Source organism: Centrocercus urophasianus, unplaced genomic scaffold, assembly GCF_019232065.1.
Source record: "Centrocercus urophasianus isolate 14NV4802_14NV808 unplaced genomic scaffold, USGS_Curo_1.0 seq_17, whole genome shotgun sequence".
Classification (NCBI taxonomy): Eukaryota; Metazoa; Chordata; class Aves; order Galliformes; family Phasianidae; genus Centrocercus; species Centrocercus urophasianus.
The window spans coordinates 18923224-18944612 of NW_024884722.1; the positions used below are offsets into that span (position 1 = coordinate 18923224).

Genomic DNA, 21389 nt, shown 5'->3' on the forward strand with positions numbered 1-21389 from the left:
CATCTCTGCCCTGACTTCACTCATACCCCTTAATCTCTTTGTGGTTCTGCCTTTTATATATGGATGGTAATCCCTTCTTTCCTTTTCTTTTTGCCTCTCTTTTTTATTCAGACTGCCAGTTCACATACCTCTTGCATCTGGAATGGTGTGGCAGGATTCCCATACAGCTCCTGCAGCTGTAGAAGGTAAAGGTCTGCAGTACCAAATATAGGAGTGACTATACTAAGATGCGGTGTAGGAAGACTGCGCTAGGATTCAGTTTAAGAAGTGTGGATCTCAGTTCTGCTGTGCTGTGAAATAAGTAATCAGGACTTCCCATGCACTTTAATAATGTTCATAGCCAGAACTTTGCTAGACACGAGCTGCAGCACTGAGCATCTTTCAGGATATTTTCTTGACAGTGTTTATGGAGTTCATGCAAATGTTTGCAACCAATTTGCAACTTTACGTGGAAATTTCATGAGAAAGTCTTTCCCGTGAGAGACTTACTCCTTCCTCCTTCCTGTGGGGCTGGGAATTCTCTGATTAGAGCCTCTGCACTGGTATTTCAGCACTTCTGATCCCCCTTGGAACAGTAAAGTGCTGAGGCAGCCACAAACAATGGGAGAGAGAGAGAGAGGAAAACCATTCGTTGCAGCTTCCTTGGAATTCAGTGATAGGGCTTCCCTAAAACAAGCTTTGAGGTCTGATTATTACACTGATATGCTGCCAGTCTGGCAATAAGCTACAGGCTGACCCACTGAAATTGTTATTTGCAGTAATGAACATGTGCTTGCTTTAATCTCGCTGGCAGTATTAGTGAAGGTGCTTAGAACTGACTTCATGCATCAAACTCTTTGGGGTTGGTACACACTGGGTACCTGCTCTGTGTCCTTCTAGCCATGTTGGCATACGATCTTTGTTTGAGGCTGGGACCAGAAGCATACGGAGCACGCTTTCCTGCATGCCCCAGCCCTGGTGGAAAGCAGGCAGTGTGGGCTTGTTCTCCCAGCGCCTGACTTTGCATTTGCCTGAGCAGAACTCCCTACTTCCCGCACAGATCTCACCCAGAGCCTGGCGCCAGGTTTATCACTCACCTTTCTGGCTGCAGAATCCTTTGGTGGAAAAGCCTGTCTTTCGGCCATGCCACCACCTTCTCTGAACTCATTTTCCTTGTTCCTATTGTTCGACAACTTCCTGAGCCCTGCTGTTGGATGGCTGTTTCCTGATTCTGGGTATCTCTCACTTCCTGCAATGAAATGCAAGGACTTATATTTGTACTCACATTTCTAAGTAATGTCCTGGTGGACAGTGCTGCCAGCAACAGGATGAGTCCTCTTAGGGCTTAATGATTGACAGAAAACTTTTTGTCTTCATGCCACAATTTGGTGCAAGGAAGGTAAATGATCCAAGCTCGTGCATGATTGGGGCAGACTTTCTGTCGGCTTCCTCACGGTCTTATTTTCCTCTCAACCCTGCACTGAAACTGCCAATAAAGAGAGTTTCTGAGTTTTGGCACTAGAGGGCCCAAAGGCCGTTTACACAGTGACCCAGTTCTGCTAGAAGCTGTGTTGAAGTTTTGTGTTTCAAAGGGTATAACAGCAGGCTGAACTTGAAGGTTTGAAATAAACTAATTAGGCTCATTTACTGTGGTAGTTGACATGTAACATTTTATCTAGGCTTTTCAGCTGGCTTTACATGAGTAGGCTGAGCCCAGTCGTTCTCAGCCTTCTGGAAAAGTTGATCTCTGGACCAAGCTTTGCAGCTGGGGTTTATTTCCTCTTGGTCTACTGAGTATGTCATCCTCCAGGAATGTGTTCTGTGCCTGTATGAGAGGGCAGGAGACTAATAGGCATGAGGCTTCCCACCTTAGATAAAACTATATCTTGGCTGGGAGAATTTTAAAGCCACATGGAGGAGCTATACTAATAGACTTGTTCAGGTTTCCAAAAGAGAAAGATATTTTGATAATATATTTGGCCCAACCTCTGTAGCCACAGTTACAGTGGGCAAGAAATCTGACTTCGCACATGTGAAGGAGCAAGCGTTCAAGGTATTTCAGAATGCATTTTTTAATGGGACAAAACCTTAGTTGGGAAGCTGGCACCTTCCTATCTGCCTGTCCTAGGGAAAAGGGAGTTGCCGGTCAGCTTGTCTCACCAAGTGGTGACAAATGGGAGGGCAGTTTTCGGGCAGCCAAACTCACCACAGTAGTCGCTGAGCTTGTCGGTGTTTGCTCCTATTTCTGGGATGATTGAAAGATCAGAAGGGTTCCCAGTCTGAACCAAGAGGCTATGAGGTCTGCTTCTCCCTGCCAAAAATGTCTTCATGTCTTGGTACGAGTTGAGGAACACGCTGGCAGCTCCACAGGAGCAATGCTGCATGAGGTACTCCTACACCAGACAAGAGAAGGTAAGTAGACTGTGAGGCTGCAGCAGCTCAAGGTAGCAGGTCAGTGTGAAGGCACAGACGGATTGCAAGCATTCCAGCCCTGGGATGCTCAGCCTTGTCCTGAGACCTGACAGGACCCAGATAAGGGATTTACCTCTCTGTAAGGCTGAGCAATCTAGAGTAAGCAATGCAGATTTTTTCATGGATTCATTAGTGCTTGACTTGAACTGCTTGGTGTTCAGCAGCTTTTGGGGTTGTTTGCCAGAAGGAGTTGAAGACAGTTTCTAAACACAGAGCTGCTCAGCTGAAGCAGTTGTGTAAATAAACATCCATTATAACAGACTCACATTTTATGATAATATTATTTGTTTTGGACCATGCACAGACAACAATATCTTGTATTTTTATTGATGGGAGGCCATAACTTGCTAACGTGTTACCAAACACTCACCATATGTGGTGCTTTGCTGTAGCTGGTACCGTGAGAGAGGGAGCCTTTCAACCTTGTAATTGACAGTCTTAATGTAACATCTCATTTGGATATGTTTCACATAGCACTTTGCAGTATCTGGGCTTTTGGGGGGGTGCTTTGAAAAGCTGATAAAATATGTTGCTTTTTACCCAGGGCATTGAGGATCATTTGTAAAGCGAAGGACATGAAGTAACTGTGTTCCCTGTGCTCCTCAGTATCAACTCTGTACGCAGCCCCTGCCACAGGTGTGTCTGGGATGTCTTTTGGTAAGTATGGAGGTCATCAAGCTGGTGAGATCTCATGGGATCGCAGTAAAGGCAGAGAAGGATACCTCCTCTTTATTGTGGTTTGGCAAGTAGCCTTAAGATGCCCCCCCTCCCAGGAAAAAGTCGTGCGGACATCAGCTGTTATGTCCTATGGCAAATAGTGGTAGTAATGTTTCTCTTCTATATTCTTCTATATATATATGTATAGAGGGCTTGTGGGACTGAGGAGGAAAATAATGGAGAATTACTTGGATGCAGAAGATGCAGACACCACAGTAATACCGGGAGAGCATTCAGTTTTGTAGATCATGTTGCAAGTGCTGAGTGTTACAACTGGGAGTGCAGTTCCCCCCAGCATATCACGGGACATATGCAGGCAAGAAGGCTGTGTTGAGAGACCTTGGAAAATACTGTGAAGACCAGTTTCGAATATTTACATAAATGCACGGTGCCTTTCATTTTAATGGGAGCTGGAGGATGGTGCACATACACCAGATGATGATTTGACCCTGAATTTGCAGCTTATAAGGGTTGCTTTGGGCAATGACTCAGTTGTAGAGCTCAGGAAACGTGCTAACAATTCCCAGGCTCTATGCAGGAGGTTGCATTCCTCTGAGTGTGAGAGATGAGTACATGGAAATGACGAGCCTCCCTGCTCTGCAACCTGACTCACAACTTGGCTTCAGCTCTGAGAAGGAGCTGGTCACCTACTGCAGATCCAGTCCCAGCAGGTGGGAGAGCAGTACCAGGGGAGGAATGACGGTGTCGGAGGAATGAAAGACTCATCACAGCATGGTGGGAAGAAATAGCTGAGTGTGACAGACCCCTTGTGTTCCTTTGAGGGTGATATAATAAATGAAAGGGGAGAAAGGGAAGGGAGGTGAAAAGGTGGAAAGCTGGTATGGTGGCCAAAGAAAAGGAACTGAGAAAAAGAGGTGGCGCAGAGCTGAACAAAGTGTTCAGGGTCTGAGAACTTGCTGTGTGGGAGGAAGCTGAAATGACTTGAAAATTTAAATCAAATTCCACAGCTAGCTCTGGCTGATTTAAAAAAAAAAAAAAAATTAATGAAAGAAAAGACAGATGGGAGCACTAAGATGTTTCGAGTCATAAATTCTGAGTTCTTTACAGAGAGAGTGGCGAAGTGCTGGAACAGGCTGCCCAGAAAGACTGTAGATGCCCCATTCCTAGAGGTGTTGAAGGCCAGATTGGATGGGGCCCTGGGCAGCTTAGTCTAGTATTAAATGGGGAGGTTGGTGGCCCTGCATGTGGCAGGGAGGTTGGGATTCATGATCCTTGAGGTCCCATCCAACACTGGCCATTCTGTGATTCTGTGATTCTTCCTTTGGTAGCTCAGCAGAGCAGAAAGGGAAAACACAAAAAAACAAGCATGGATGTTGAGCAGTGGTACCACCAATTCTCTCTTCCACTGTGTCTATTTTGTGGGAAATTCTGGGATTTCGACCACATGAAAATAGAAGGGAAAGAAAGAACTTGCAATTCAAAACATGTGATTGCTACAGAAGTCCATGAAAGTGTTTTGTTTTGATAACACTGTCAGAGGGAGATGCATTCTTGGGTCATTTTTGACTGCAGAGAAATGAAAGCTACCAACAGAGTTGGCCATTGCATGAGGTGAGGGGGCCTTTTTTAACTCAACAGAAGCAAGTAAATGGCAGTTAGGGCATCTGAGAAACAAAACTGGATGAGAAGAGAAATCTAAGACCACCCCAAGAGAAACTGAGCTCACCATGGAGGGCAAGGGCTCCCTAAAGAGCAGAGCACCAGCCCAGGTGGTCAAGTAAAATCAGCATCATCCCTCAGATGGGCTGGAGACTTCCCATATGGGCCTTGAGTATATCATTTAATGAAAGATTCTACGCTGTCTGCTTACCTCTTTTATCTGGCTCATCTTCTGCTCTTTCTGTAAGCTGCAGACTTGCTTTTGGAGCCGCAGGTTGTGCTCCTGCAGCTGCCCAATCTTCTCAATCAGTTGGCAAATGTGTTCCAGGTATCCCAGGCCAGATCCCAGGGCTTTGCTGTTCCCTTGGTTCACCTGCAATGACAAAACAGCCTGAGCCACAGATGGCAGAGCAACCCTTACTGGCATCTGGGAGCCCAGCCTGCTCTTTGCAGACGCATGTACCTGAATCGATCTGCATCTTGTGAACAACATCTTCCCAGTTTAGTAGAACCCAGATGCCATTTTCTCAGATATTAAGGAAGTCTGCTGGCCCAAGTCTGCAATATAGCTTTGTCAGGATGTTCTGTAAGTGTGGCATCAACTGGTCTTAAAATGTTTTTATCAGAGCACGGGCAAAAATGATCAGTACTGGAGAGAAACATTGCAATGCTGTGAGTTTTACTGTGCTGTAGTTCTTTCAGAATGACGAGTCGCCCATTTGGAAATGTGTGCTTTCAGCTTGGTCTCTTTGGAGCTGAGCTCAAGGCACAGCAGCTGCCTGGGACTGGGCGCTAGGAGGTGGTGTGATTTTTGATGAAAAGGATTGCCTGTGTTGCTGTCCGTGAGCAGATTTTCGCAGTGTTTGTGCGTCAGCAGAAAAGCATGAGCCACGAGTAGGCTGTACTGCTGCTCTCTGCCCACCCAGGACCTGCAGCGTCTCCCCATGCCCAGCCTGTAGCCTCTGCCCCAGGGCTTCCCCTCACGTGGGCAGGGCACCGCTGGATGCAGTGCTCACAAATGCACACAGAGGCTCTCTTCCACCTTGGCGCTGCCTGCTGCTGTGCATCTGATGTCAGTAAGTAAAATAAGCCTCAATCTTTACAAAAGCGGTGCTGTAAGTTTACCTTCAAAAAAAAAAAAAAAAAGTTCCCTCTACAAAAGCAGGAAGCCTACTCTCTCCTTTCCCACAACAATCTACGTTTTTGGGGAAATGCCAGCCTTAGGACTCTTCCTGTCTTTTCATTATGTCAGAAAGCTCATGGTGTGTTCAAAAATAATCAGCATTAGGATTTACTTCTTTTTAAACAAATGATGATACAATGTTGTTTATAAATAGGCGTTATTATGTCCAGATGTTTTTGTGTCTGAAGCTGGGACAGAGGTCACATGAAATGGTATGAAAATCCACTGTGACTCCAAGTCTCCATTGGCCATTTGCCTTCCTGAGCTCTGTGTCCCTCTCAGCAGCACCCGGAGGAGAAGTGGCAGGACAGAGGTCACCCATCCCAAAAGAAAAGAGGGAAAAGGGGTAGAGTACTTGTTCCAGGCTTGTAGCAAGGGGGATTCACCCTTGTGGAGGAACTAAACCACATTGGGTATAATATACTGGAGGATCCCATTCTGTAGCCATCCCTCAGAGTGCCCAGATCAGGAACTTCAGGCTATTGAACAGCAAATTAATTTGTGTTTTGTTGCCATGATCCCAGCAGGTGCAAAGGAGTGAGAAGGCGACCAACCAGGCAGAGCCTGCAGTGCTTGCCCACCCCTGCAGGACCAACCATCTCAGTAGGTAGCACACAAGAGTAAGAGCTTTGAAGGGAGAGCTTCAGCTTTTGTGCCCTCCCACAAGGCCCATTTGCGGTAGGATTGCTCAGATGTGGTGGGCATTCAATACAGAAAGTTTGTGTAACTTGGCAGGTTGCCCCCAAAAATGTTTGCCCAGAGAGGGCCTCTCCAGGGCCCCTTCCAGGACTTTTTTTCCATGGACTGGAAACGCCTACACATCCCTCACTATCTTCTGGCTGTGCTGCGTACAGAACCTGCTCTGTCACGTATTGGTATAAATATTTTCCTCTCAGCACCTATCAGAGTTTTATGCTTGAAGTTGTGGGGGAGCAACCACAGGAAAACTGCAAACATTTTCCAGGAGGAGTCCCTTTCTGTCTGTCCTCTCAGATGAAGCTTCCCGAAACATTCATCTCACGGGGCTGAAATGTTTCCCATTCCCCACTGAGGATTGCTAAATAGTACTCGAACAAAAGCCATGTACCTATTTTTGGGTGCATAAAACCTGTGTTTCTTAATATAAAGATGCAGAGGATCAGGTAGAGCTTACAAATCGGAAGGTTAAAGTTAGAATAGGGAACAATAATGTATAAATTGTGCCAGCTTTTTCTTTCGGGCACGTCAAACTGAAAGACACTCTCAGAAAGAAGAAAAGGATGGCAAGGTCTCAACCCCACTGTGCTGAGTTGTTCTCACTAACAATTTGACCGTGTGGATTGAAGGGAAACTGGAGTGAGATCTCTGCCCTTGAGAGTGCTCACCTGACTAGGTTTTGGGGATGGGTTTTCAGCAGGTGTAGCCCTCCTCAGCAATAAATCCTCACAGTTCTGCTAGCTCACGAATTCCTTGGGAAGCCTAAAAATACAGGATCAGTGCCTGCACTGGGAGCTGCAGCTCTTATCTGGAGCTCTCTGGTCAATATTTTGGCTGGTGTAAAATCATGCTTTTCCTCCAAAGTCACTGGAGTTGCTCTATCTTATTGCACTACTGAGGTATGAAGGCCAGTGGGAGCTGCAAGACAGACAGTTGTTTACCAGACTCTTTGCTTTCTCCCATGAACAATTTTGAGTAGAACAGTGCTCTGTCCTTCCAGAAATCCCCATCCACTTTCCTCCACCCCATCAGCATGGCGAGCAAGGATGGAGCACGGGGCCTGTACAAAGGCAAAGGAATGTAATCACATGCTGCACATCATGGGCTTGGAGCGACTGATTGGTGACGCCATAGGCAGAGCGGGAAGCATTTGTCAGTGGGAGCTGACAGCACCCTGAGGCTTGTGAATAACAGGAAAGTGAGGGATCATGCTGTATATTTCTGATCACTCCACCCTGATGTCCACGAGTGGTTGCACTGCTGATAGCTTCTGGTTTCCTGCGCGCGGCACGCACAGGCTATGGGCAGAGCATCACAGCTTGCCCTATCCTTCCCCTCAACCCTTCTCCTCTCCACTGACAAGTAGTTTGACTTCTTTGGACAAGGATAATTAGTGCTGTGTGATTAATGGGCTTTTTTTTTTTCATTTAATGACGACAACGTTCCCTCCCTCTCTCTTCTTGTAGGGGCCTGGGCTGACTTTAAATGTAAACTTTATGGAGTGTGAGGAAGTGTTTGCAAAGCAAAAGCATCAAAAGCTAAGTATCTTCAAACTGACCCAAAACATTTAATTTGGCTTAAAAGGAAATGCTTTTATTTAGCCTTCAAAGTTCTCTTGTTGTTTAACAGCTTCCACACTCTTTCATCTTTTTAAATGTAGGCAAATTTCAAAATAACGCCAGTTCAAAACAGAAGATCAGAACGCTTTGTTTAAGAAATGCCAGACTGAAATGATGTGATGTATATTTTCAACCAAAACCTTTCACCAAATGAATCCAAAGCATCAAAACATTTGTCTTTTCCAGTCGCTCTTTTCCAGCACTTTCCCTCATGTTTCTGTGAAGCAGCCTCAGCAGCAAGGTTGGAGGATATCAAGTCCTCATCCAGGCTGCATCCTCGCTTGATGGTAAGCTCAGAGCCACTGGCAATACCACAGCCAACTGGGCTGGGGAAACTCCAAGTGAATTAATGCATTAGGAATTAATTGGAAGGGGCATGTTTTTTTGCCAAGCAGAGTGGGAATTCCATGTACTGGCCTGTTGTCTTTCAGATGACACTGACTGTGTTTCCAGAGATGTCAAGCCTGGAGTGGTCTTAGGGACACAGACAAGAGTTGGCTTCTAAGTCACATTTCAGACAGGTGACAGGAGCATGTGAAAACTCCAGTGAGCACGGAGCAGGGCCTCAGCTGGGGCAAACCAAGATGCATCCATCAGTTGTACAGATAGATCAGTCTGGATCACACAGTGTCCTGCCTGCACTGCATGACAGTGAGGACGGGACAACATTGTGCAGGTTTAGTGAGGGCACAAAGCTCTGTCGTTGCTGTCCTCATGCTCTGAGGCTCAAATACAGCAGCAGCCCTGGTCTGTTGTTGCCCCAGATAGCCTGGGCACTGCTGGCATCCCAGCAGTTAGCAGAGTGCTGCTCCTGAGATAGAGCAGCCCAGAGGTGCTCTGTGACAGGGGGCAGGCTTCCCCAGTGTCCAGGTCACAGCTGTATTTGTACTGCTCCAAAAACAAACACAGAGAAGTGCTCTGGGGCACAGAGCTTCAGCACTCAGCCAGTGAGGATATTAAAAAGGAGAGGAGATAAGCCACGAAGAGCTTCATTTCCTCTTCAGTCTCTTTCTAATTTATTCTCTTGTTTATTTAAATGGTCTGCTTTGGGAAACTGAGGCTTGGCTTCACAAAGGATTTAAAGGAATTTCATGGGCAGCCAAAGCTGTCAGACAAGATCAAGCTACCTGCAAACCCTCCAGAGCGACAGAGAATTTAGGTAACTTTATAAAAAGTTTCCTTGTATTCGAAGTCTGCTGCTCCAGTCCTTTCTGAGCTCCCAGCCAAAAGGCCAGGCCACTGTCTGGGAACCATCAAAGTCACTCACTTCACAAGAATGTGCGAGGTGGCTCTGGTGAGGAAAAGGACACTCCATTTGATTGTGATCTGCTTGTGCTGCCCAGATGTGAATATTAAGGGCAGTGGTCCTGAGCTATGGGGCCATCTCTGACCTTCCTCACTGCTTTGGGAGGTCTGGCCGACTGATGAGTCTGTGCCTGGCCAGGGAGGTCATGGTGAAATATGTTTGTTACATGCACAGCACATGTCTCTTGGCTCCCTCCTGCCTCCCTTTTCCAATTCATCTTGTTACCCAGATGGGAAGCCACGCGTGGACTCACCATGGTAACACAGCCCCACATTCTGATGATATAGGCAGCATCCCCAGGCCTGGTGTGTGACATGGGATGACTGACTCTCTGGAGCCTCCAACAGGTACTGCTCTTGAGAATTACTTTTTAGAGGGGTCCAAGCACCTTGTACGTTCTGAAAAGCCCCCACTATGCACTGTTTGGTGACCGCTGGTACTTAGCCTGCCCTCTCCTTTCCTTCTGCCTACTGGGCTCTCTGTTCTGGCTCTCACTCAGGTATTAACTTGCAGTGAGAGTTAACTTTTTGTTGCTAGCTCCTGGAAGCCACAATGGCAGGCAGGTTCACAATCTGTCAGCATGTCTGTGTGCACTCCAGGCAAAGATCTGGCCTGAGCACTTGCCAGCATTTAGTGTGGAGCAGGTACTCAGGCGGCTTTTTATTCTCCTATTCATTGCACAGTGTACCCAGCAATGGGAAAGGAATGAGTTTGAAGTAGTACAAGTTACTGAAAAAATTACTTCTTTGCAATTAAGTTGGTCTCTGAACACAAGAATTTCCATCACGGCTGTTCCAGTAAAGTAAAATGGAAGCTCCCAGCAAAGATTTGCATTTGTGCATTAGTTTGCTGTTCACTCACTACTTGAGAACTGACTCTTGAGCCAGATCCAGGCCTGGGCAGAATGAACTGCCCCTCAGACAAGTTTTCTCCAAACTTTGGAGCCTCAACAGCCAGCCAGCTGTTCCCAGAAACAGGAATAACTTGACTTTGAAACCCTGTTCTGCTCCCACCCCAGCTAACAGAGCAGTGTGGCTCTGCAGGATAACTTACTTCACAGTTTTCATTTTAAGAACAAACATAAGCACATCCTCTAATCTAAAGCTTTTTGAAATGGACTTTACTGTTAGTTCAAATGTCTCATAATTTGTTATGGACAGCAGAACTGAGGGCCACAAAGATGGTGAGGGGCCTGGAGCATCTCTCCTATGAAGAAAGGCTGAGTGAACTGGGTCTGTTCAGCCTTGAGAAGAGAAGACTGAGAGGGGACCTGATCCAGGTCTATAAATATCTAAGGTGTGGGGGGCAGAATGGTGAGGCCGGACTCTTTTCAGTGGTGAGTGGAGACAGGACAAGGGGAAACGGCCGGAAACTGCAGCATAGGAAGTTCCGCACAAATGTGCGCAAGAACTTCTTTACAGTGAGGTGACGGAGCACTGGAACAGGCTGCCCAGGGAGGTGGTGGAGTCTCCTTCTCTGGAGATGTTCAAGACCTGCCTGGATGCCTACCTGTGCGACCTACTGTAGGGAACCTGCTTTGGCAGGGGGGTTGGACTCGATGATCTCTGGAGATCCCTTCCAACCCCTACAATTCTGTGATTCTGTGATATTTAGAGAAGCCTAACTATAAGATACAGTTTAGGTGCATTTCTTACCTCACTCAGTCTACAGCATTCATTCATGTATTCGTCCAGACTGTCACTTGTGGGGTACTTCTTCAGCTGATGTCCGTGGAGCTGAAGGTCTTGTGTACTGCCAAAGGTCTCTGTGTAATTGTCAGCAATTGTTTTTGGCTTCTCTATGGGAATTGGGGTGGGAAGAGTGCTCTCTGTGGGGGAGTTCGTCTCTGGGGATGGTTCTTTTTCCAGAGATTGCCTTTCACTCTGGTCAAAATGCTCATCAGGATTTTCTCCTTCCTGAGGAACACTGAAGTCTTCAAGGGAAGGTGTGGGAACCTCCACAACATCTGACTCCTGGCTATAGAGCTCATCTTTCTTTTCACTCTCCACACCTTGCTGGCCAACCTTCCTGGAATGTTCTTTACATGCTCTCATTATCAGGTGGTCAATTTCTGGAGAAGATGAGGTGCTAAGCACACCTGAGTCACAAAATGAGTCTCTGCTGTGAAGAACAAAGCTCTTCTCTGAGCCCGTTGGCGTTGATGGAGAGTTAGCTCCGCTTGGCAGTTCAACTCCTGAGTCCTCAGATTCAAATTTGGAGAATCTGTGAAGGCGGCACTTGGACTCAAAGCTGCTGAGGTCAGGCAGCGTGGCTACATAATCTGTGCCTGCTGGGGCTTCTGCATAGTCTGTGTCTGCTGTTATGGCTGTGGCATTTGGACATCCCTGGCAGTCCTGTGGGAAATTCGTGCTGGGGAGATGGGGTTCCTCAGTGCAGGCTGCATCAGCAGGAGCCTCTGGTACTAGCCCTGGGTTCTGAATTCCTTCATTGCTCAATATCTTCATATGTGTTAGCACTACTTTGTCCTCAGCAGGTGGACTCTTCTTACCTGTGTAAAGGAAAACAAGCAGAAGGTCACAAGAGACTGCAAACTCAATCTAATCTACAGCCCATCGCCTGAGGAATGTGAATGGAAAGCTGTCTGCAGTAATATTGCAGAAGGGGGCAGCCCTGGTCTGGTTTGTTTTTCTTGAGCTGTATACAGCTTTCTTTAGACTTTGCTACAACAAAAGTATTGTGTTTCATAGACCTGAAGTCCTTCATGGGGGTCATAAATGCACACAGAGTTCTGATTTAATAGGTAGGTAGAAAACAATGCATGTAGTCAGATGATTTTTCTTTTTTTTTTTTTGGTCATTAATTGCAAACAGACGCAGGGGAACACAAGATAGACAATTTCCTGATTAAATGTATTCTGAAGCAGCAGTAAGAAAAAAAAAAAAAAAAAAAAAGGACAAAACCAAATCTATTTCTGCAGATTTGAGTGAATTCCTGGTTGCAACAAGTAATTTGCAAACTGATTAGCAGTGCTCTGCACTCGTACTGATGATGATAAGCAAGTAGTGATAGGAAAAGTAAATGAGGCACTATAGGACTTTCTCACTCTCTGTATGGTGTTAGCTCTGAAGTCATTTCCAAATGAACTCTTTCCTTCCTTGTAAAGAGAAAGGATGTGGGAGTAGCTTTGTTCATTAGTTTTTGCACGTGAACAAAGAGGGCTTATTTTCACATTGTGATTATCTCACGCAGTGATGCGGATGAAGTGTAGAACAGTCTCTGGGTGAAAGGCTGATCTGCACAAGCCGGAGATTTTCCCCAGGTTTTCTTACTGCTTTTCTGGATCTCACATTTCAGAGTGCAGTTTTGCTTCACTCTGGTGTCTGCTACAAGAGGTAGCACGAACGCTGAAGCACAAAACTTCAGTTTCTTTGATGCTTTCTCATTTATTACTTTGTGACCCAGGGCACCTCGGAGGGCTACCATGCACACACTCATGAGGATGTCTTACTTCCTCCTTCATTTCCTGTAATTCCCCTCTGTTGCTTTCCTTCCTTTTCACCAAGCCCACAGCTGCTTCAGAAACTCATGCCTGGCAGCATGGCAGTCTGTAAGCAGGTAGAAGAGGTGAGGACCCCCCGCTGGAGGCAGTGAGGAGAGCTCTGCTGTGCAGCCTTCCTTCATGGCAACCCAGAAAAATCCCTGTTTCCAAAATAACCCGTTTTCCAGCCTTCCCTCCTCCAGCTTGCCTTCTGCAGACAAGGGAGAATTTTACTCATTAATGCCAGGCTAGCAATTACGTGAGTCAATTTCTACTTTATTTAAATACTCCTTTTATTTGATCTTAAGAATTTCTCAGGACACAATTGAAACATGCCCTTCACTGCTCATATGCAGCCATACATTTAATATTTTACATTGGATTTTCAAAAGGGCTGAGAGTGATGAAGGATCATATCTGATGGGGTTTCTTTGGGACTTTCTATGGGTGTGTAGTGCTTTTAAGCCCATACAAAAGACCTTGTTTATCCAATACAGACTTGTACTCGCCTCCCTTGGAAGCATTCTCAGGCATCTCTCCACTGCAAAGAGCTGCATCTGAGACAGCACCAGCCTGCCAGCTACACTACACCAGCACACTGCTGTGATAGGCAGCCAGAAAAAGACATTGCCCATGGAAAAGCCACAGAAAGCTCATCAGGAGCTGCTGCACTGGGCTGGGTAACAAGGCACCTCCTTTTGGGATGAGCATAGTGGACCCTGAGCTGAGGACAAGGAGTGAGCAAAAACAACAGCAGTAAGGAGGACCTTGGTGCCAGGTCCTGGAGGGAGGTGCTGGAGTTGAGCCGTTACTGCTTCAGAGTGAAAAGCAACTGCTTGCTCAGCTGCCAGCACCTCTCTGCAGCCAGAGGCAGGGTGCAGAATTTGCTTGAAAAATAAAAGGCTTGCAGGCCCTTCGGATGCCATCATTGCCCCTTGTGGCACAACATTCACTAAGAATCAGGAGTAAAGCATTTGCTGTGCAGTGTTTTCTTTTTAAGAAGAAATAATGCAGCTGTCATTCCTGCCAGGAATCACTGTATGCAGTAACAGACCATTCCCAGAGACGCTGACTGCCTTCTCTTACTAATCATGCCATGCTTTCATTTGATTGGAGATCCTCTCACTGTCTTTCAATCTGCCTTTTTTTCCTTGCTTAACCGGTTCACTGTGGCCTGCACAAGTATTTCTTTGTCTGATATCAGGAAGCAGCATATTAACATGAGGTCTTGCTGCTTACAGAAGATGTTAGATGCTATAATCGGTATCATCTATGACTACCATGTGGTACCACAAAGTTTGATGAGGGCATAAAGAAACTAAAAAGAAATTATACTCCTGACACTCAATGAGAAGGTCCCCTCAGTACCACCAGCTCCAGAGCTGAGAAAGTTCTGCGGACAACACAGTGCCTTGCTTTTCCCATCCTGTAGCCCGTGTAATACGAACCAGTTTCACCACGGTTTCTTGTTTGTCTGGTGTAGGTTGCAAACTGTCGGTCCTGGCACTGACAGGTCCCAGTAACCACAGTGTTAGAACACAGCTGAGTTATGCTCCCAGCCCCTTATGATAATGATGCAAAATGTTATCTTGCACCATGTGCTCAGAATGGATGCAAAGGATGGCTGGATTCTGCAAGACATCTAAGCAGCCGATCCTCATTCATTCAGTGATACTTTCCTGTGGTCAGTGAGGTCAGCTGTGCAACAGCAAAGACATCATCCATGATTAAGGCAGCAACCTGAAACTCAAGTTCTTGCTTCACCTCTCTTAAGGAATAGTTTCCTTTATATAAATGAGTTATAGAGTCTACACCATGGGCCTCCCAAAACGTAGATTGTTTCTGCTACAGATCCTGAAAGAAGCATACAGAAATATTCAGCTCTTTCAAACGCCTTGCCAATAAACACCAGAAGGGTGTAATTAATGTTCACCTGTGCAACTGAAAAAAAAAACAGGCCTTCAGTTGCTATAAATTAACCCATTAGCAATGGCCTTAGTAAGGTTGTGTCAGGTGCTTTGAGCTGAGGGGTCTAGATTGTAAGTGTAAGTATTTATACAATAGCAATCAACAAACAATACAAAGCTGGGAAGGTGGCCTCCTGTTGGGTGCTGGTGGAGCGTGCTGCAGGGCTAGAGTTACAGAGCTGTGCAGCGCTTTGAAAGAAGGTGTGAAGCACTTCAGAGAACAGAAGGGCAGCATTAAGGCTGGTAAGATGAATTTACTTGTGCTGGAGGCCGGCCAGGTTTGATGCTGACTGCTCTCTGGGAGAACAGCCAAGGCTTCTTTATGTTTTGTTTCCTTTGCCCTGGGTTGGTTTTCCACACCCCAGAAGTGGTGTGTGTAAGGTACCAGAAGATGCTGCTTTCAGACACGTGGCTGAGGTGCTGGTGTGGTGATGCTATGGGGAATAGAGCTGCGTGTGTGCTTAGAAATGATATGGCTTCCTGCAGCACCTTTGGCAACATTGCCAAAGCAGCACCCAGGTCAAATGTTGTCTTGGGTGAACTTGTGCTGTTTTCTTAGCAGCCCTCTCGAGGGGTTATATGGCTCTGTAATTGCACCAGAGATAAACAGGATTCCCTGGGTTGTAATGTAAGCCAGTAGCTGACAGTGACTGATGAAGTATAACCTTGGGCAAGTTGCTGGGTTTCCTGCAATGGAAGAGCTGGAGGATAAGGCTGCTTCCCACCTAATGAGGAGGTGGTAACAGTGCACTACCCGATATTTGCAGGTAATTGGTAGGGAGAGAAAGGAACCGGTGTATCTCAGCTGAATCCCTTGAATGTTATTTTTCTATATTTCCAAACTGCTTTCTAGGATACTCCTCTGACAGATAGCAAAGCCTGGCAGAGAAGTTTAAATCCTCACATCTGCTGCTGTTCTGAGGTTTTCCTTTCCTTGGAAGTTTAAGTCCAAGTGCATTTTTCCTGTTTCATAATAACCAGCAGCTGCCAGGGCACAGCCCAGTACATTAATACAGACAATTCTGACCTAAGGAAGGAGGATGAGTGTGTAAGCATGGAAGTGCTTTCAAGCATTTTCTTTAACCCAAGTAAGTTTTGTGCAAGAGAAACACTTGCCCAGTAATCCAAAACAAGGGCAATCCCAGCCCTGCCCAGACTGAACTCCTGCAAAAGCCCCCACCCTTCTACTAAACAGACTTTATTTAAATCCCCATACTCCAAAGCATTTGAAGTCCAGGTCACGTCTTTTCTCTTGTGATCTGTGTATTGGTCTCTGATGTACTGACTCGAGTATTGCATCACAGCGTTATCTGGTTAATAAAAGGACTGGAGGTGGAAGAGACATTAGAGTGCTGCCAGTGGCAGCATGGAGCTTCCTGAGGAGCTGGTGTCATGCAAATGAACTACTTGATATGGTGTTGCCCTGTGCTGCTCTCCTCCCTTATGGTCTGTGCTCATCCATCTTCTCAAAACGTTCATTCTGATTTGTGGATTGCTTGGCAAGGGGAGAATCGGTTTTAAATGTTCACAGTGACTGATCTAGCCGGAGCCAAGCTTTCTTTATCTCAATTGGCCATTGTGTTGCAAGTGATAGCAGCGTGAGAGCCACCAGAGCCCTCTGTTTGGCCCCAGAAGTGCTGCAAGATTCACGTACACAGTGAACCTGTCTGCTCCATGTGGTGCTAGCAGGGTTATTGGGGTGGCAATCCCAGGCAGAAGCATGAGGTGAGCAGTCCTGAGATGCTCAGGTGCCTGTTCCTACTACGTGACCCTTGGCACTTTCTGGACTTGTGCCCAGAAGGCTGGTAGTCCCTAGCTGTAGTGTGCCACAGGAACAGAGCATAGGAAATAGAGAGCATCATCAGTGGCTTGGGTTATTGGAACATCAAGAATTTTGCACAGCCACCCTTCCAAGGGAGGCTGAAGTCAAATCGCACCACTGTGCCCTGAGCACAGGACAAAGATGTGCCTGTGAAACCTCATAGAAAGGTTTTTTGGAACTGTGCAGCTTGCTTGGTGACCCATCTCTGGCTCCAATTGTGCCAAAGGTTCAGTTCTGTGATGGAGTTGGGTCTCCAAGTACAGTAAGAAGTGATCACCCTATACAGACTTGTAGAGAGTCACAAGGCAGCAGTGACTAGTGAGCTGCAGTCACTCTCATGACCTAGAAGCAAAAGGCTGCCTCTCCCACTCAGCCCTTGCATTCCCTCATTTTCCTTCCTTCCTTTACAAAAAAAAAAAAAAACCCAAAAAAAAAAAACTCCCTCTAGTTCTGTTGCCTCTGTGTTCCCTAACACTGCTGGCTGCACAGCTCAGGTGGCATTTCCCTTTCACTGCAAAGACATTTTTTTCCTTGCCGATGATGAGGTCTCAATTTCCCAGCATTTAAGAGAAAAGGGTCACTTCCTTTCTGAAACAATAGGCATTTTTTGCTGCTGACTCTTCCACCATGTGTTCTAGGGGTTAGGTTGGGTTGTCACCTACTTCTCAGTGCTGGCCCTGCTGCAGGGTGCACAGGAGCTACTACTTTTGTAGCTGGGCAGTGGCTGTCCTGTACCTTGCACAGTCTCATGGGTACAGAGGGCTGTTGCACAGATGAGCCCACTGTGGTTTCCTATGCAGTTAAGACAATTCTGAGCATGAGAAATTCTGGGGAAGCTTATGGAGGTCTTCGGGTCTCAGTGTACCAGTTACAGCCTCCACCTGCAAGGGCAGCTTTTTTTGGGGAAGCAGTAGAGGGGGAGTGGGGAACAGAGGGATTGTGAGAGGAAAACTCATATTTGCAGAGGAATGCATTCCCATGTGGTAACTGGATGTTTGCGTGATAGACCTATTTCTTAGAGTTTGCATTTATATTCATTAGAGAACTTAAATGCATGTATGTACATATACAGCTGATTCATTTGAAATGCTGGATGCAAAGGAAAAAGCATAACAAAGCTGAGGTCTTGGACAGTCTTTGAACAGAAAGTTCTTGGATTGATCCACAGTGCTCCCCGGTCTCGCTATCATTTGTGTCTGAAGTCCCTCTGGATTGTAGTTTGCTAATACAATGTGATAATTCCTCTGGATGGTGGTTTGGTAATCTTGTATGACCTGAAAGGTTATGGATAACCCCAGAGCTGCAGCAGGTAATGATAATTCCATATAGAATAAATGCTGAGAGAAAGATAAGAATTCAAGGACTCTGAGGAGGCATCAGCACTTCAATATGTATGTTTTAGTAGGGAAGGAGATAATTATAATTGTTTTCAGGCATTTGAGGTGCAATGAGAGGGAGATGGATTGTTTACTGATGGATATAGATGGAAAACCATTTCCTCTTTAGTTTACCCAAGTAGAGAGGCCACTTGACACTTCTATTGCTTGCTTCTATTCATTCCGAGTGACCAGTGAAGTTTTTTTTGAAACAGAGCGACTGTCTGATAACTGAGTGACCTTTGGCAGAAAGTCCTGCGGCACGGCAGGTCCCCATAGACCACCTGGTTCATTGGGTGCCTGTAGGGGCTGGCACCTGACCTTACTCATAGCACCAGCTAAAGAGCATCACCCCCTCATCACTGACTTTTGCATCCTTAGAGCTGTGACAACCACCAATATGTCCTGTGTCCCTTCATGTAGGAGTGCAATGGAGGGAGCACAGGCCAGAATCCTTTACAGCAACATTTTGTGTAATTATTTTTTAACTTCGTATTTCATGAACAGCTGAGTATAAGAGCAATCAAACTGGTTATCTAACATGCAGCATGCTAATGTGTCTGAGCAGAAAATGAAAACACCTGGGCAAAACTGCTTAATCTAGAAGCTACTTCCCTTGCTCATCTGATTTGCAGGCTACCTCATGTCATAAGGTATATTCAGCCAGAAATGTGCAGGGAGACAGGAGGCCCTTTGCAGGGATGGAACTTGCCCCCCAGGGATGACAGGTATGCAGTAATTCAGGTTTTATTGCCTATAATAAGCTTGGATAAACAGTTGTTCAATAGCTCTATGGACTGAAGCCATTAAGACCCCAATGCTTCTGCTAAAGTCAAAAGAACTCATGAATTATGTCAGAAAGGTTGCTGGGGCTATTAACCTGTTCTTCCTGGGCAGTCATTTCTGTCCCCAGACAAAACCTTGGAGAGCTGCTTCAGCTCAAACAATGAAGCGGCAGACAAGCATAAATGTACTGAAGAGTACATCAGAAATCTTACATAGGGACAATGTGGATGGCAAGGACTCCTTATTTTATTGCTCTCCTTGGGGCTAGAGATCATAGACTCATTAAAGTTGGGAAAGACCACTAAGCTCATCTAGTCCAATCATCAACCCACCTTGACCATGCCCACTAACCATGTCCCTCAGTGCAACACCTCCACGTTTCTTGAACGCCTCCGTGGACTGTGACCCTCCACCACCTCTCTGGGCAGCCTGTGCCAGTACACTGCTACTTCTGAGAAGAAATCTTTCCTAATCTCCATCCTGAACCTCCCCTGAAATGATGATGAGGAGATGTGCGGACTTCTGCAACTGCATTGGACTGAACTTGCTGATATGAGGTTCTTCCACCTGTTACAACAGTTTTTCAAAAAAGGGAGTCAGATCCAGCCTATACCTCTGCTACTGAGCAGCATCTCTAAAATCATTGTTTAGTTTGTATTCTGCCTTGGGAGCTGCATTTGGAATGCAACTTCATAGTTCTTGCTACAGAGCTTGCAAGGAACAGCAAATTCTTGGCTCCTTCTGCATGGAGCTGGGGCCCAAACCAGGATGCAAGTCATACTTGATGCTTCTTTCCAGATGATGTGACTAGCAAGTGCCCTCACTGTTCCTAGCTGAGCCTCTTTTAATTCTTCTGTGCCCTGTGTGGTAAGTCTGTTGCTACCATCAGGACCTTCACCTATAGACTTGCTCTATACTGCTTTGAGGAAACAAGTTTGTGGCCAAATAATGCACAGAGGAGGAGGAAAAGCGATTTCCCCTGTTCTGTAAAAATGTACGTTTTCAAGCGTTCTCCTCATCTTGTGGTGATGCTGGTGTGCTCTAGCAGCAGCGCTGATTAGCTTGCTGCTAAAGCCAGCCCTTTGCATCGAGGTGATGCCTACTGGCCCCACAGCTTAGTGTGCAGGTGGGAGGTGAAGACCCCTGGAAGCAGAATCACTCCAGTGCAGCATCTCGCACGCCTTTACCATCCTGCTGTTGTGCAGCACAATACGCTTAAATTTTGGAAGAGTGTTTGCAGCCACCTCTGTGCCAAGCAAATGGAACCCGTGCAGTGATGTTAGAGTAGATGAAAGTCACAGACCGTGCTTCCAGCTGAGGGGCACCCTGAGGTGCAAAGGGGATACCGCTGCCTGGGTTCGCAGTCTCAAAGCCTGCTGAATTGCTGCAGGGATATAACGTACCCAACCACGCGTGCCTGAAACAAGCAGACTAAGAGCATACCAGCTTACAGCCTCTCTGCCAGCCTCACCTCGTCTATACTGAACAGAAGGGAACGAGCAAAACCTCTCAGAGCCGCGATAATCTGCGTTGGATGGGGATGCGCCAGCCCCGACAGCGAGGAGGTGCCCATCGCCGGCACGTCGGCAGGCACGCAGACCTGCTCTGCCTCACGTCCGTGCAAAGCCACAACAATGCCCGCGGAGATAAAAGCGCGCACAGCCTCTACAGATGCTAATCCCCTCTTTCACCGTGCCCCCGTGGCCCCGCAGCCCGCTCGAGTCAGGGCTCTCCCGTCTCTCCCGCTCCCTCCCGAGCCCATCCGCGCTTACGAGCCGAGCCTCTTTCTGAGGGGCAGCGAAGCGGGTTCCGCAGCCCGGGCCGCTCGCTGCCGCCTTACCTGCGTGGGGACAGAGGCAGCCGGAGAACAGCGAGCGCAGCATCGGGCCGGGAGCGGGGCGGGCCGGGCCGGGCAGCCCTAAGTACCCTTAGGGAAGGAGGAGCGGGGCCAGGGGTGTGCCGCGGGGCGGCCGGGCTCACCTCTCTTCCAGGGCGCTCCCAGGGGAAAGCTCCGGTGCCAGGCGAACATCCCGGCAGCAGCGCGACTCAGCGCCGGGGGGGCATCGCCGCCGGGCTCTCCCAGCGCTGCCGCGCGTCCTTTGGGCCAGGTTAGGGCATGGCAGGGCGCGGAACTGCGCGGGCTGCGGAGCGGCGCGCGGGCGGCCGGCGGCGGCTTATAAAGGGAGCAGCCCTGAGGAATGCATCTCCCTCGACTGATAAGCCGAGATGGCTGGAGGGGTTTGAACTACCTTCGCAACCCCCAGAGGAGGGTGGGGGTAGAAATTTTTTTTTTTTTTAAAAAAAGTTCTAAAAAAAAAAAAGACGGGAGAGCAGAAAAAGAAAAATA

At 47.1% G+C, this 21389-nt stretch overlaps 1 protein-coding gene across 3 annotated transcripts in view; it reads right to left on the reverse strand.

The window, feature by feature from the left end:
* LOC122160318 overlaps nt 1-21131 on the reverse strand; it is a 29082-nt gene extending 7951 nt beyond the window's left edge. For 2 of the 3 annotated variants that reach the window (XM_042818738.1, XM_042818739.1), the window contains exons 1-5: nt 21023-21131; nt 11248-12101; nt 5000-5161; nt 2186-2372; nt 1077-1228 (exon numbers count right to left, since the gene is read on the reverse strand). In XM_042818738.1, coding sequence (XP_042674672.1) covers nt 1077-1228; nt 2186-2372; nt 5000-5161; nt 11248-12101; nt 21023-21071 — 1404 coding nt within the window. In that variant the 5' untranslated portion in view covers nt 21072-21131. Of the gene's footprint in view, nt 1-1076; nt 1229-2185; nt 2373-4999; nt 5162-11247; nt 12102-20882; nt 20935-21022 lie in introns of those variants that run through there. The other variant, XM_042818740.1, reaches the window with a different exon arrangement.
* Nucleotides 21132-21389: the final 258 nt, after the last annotated feature.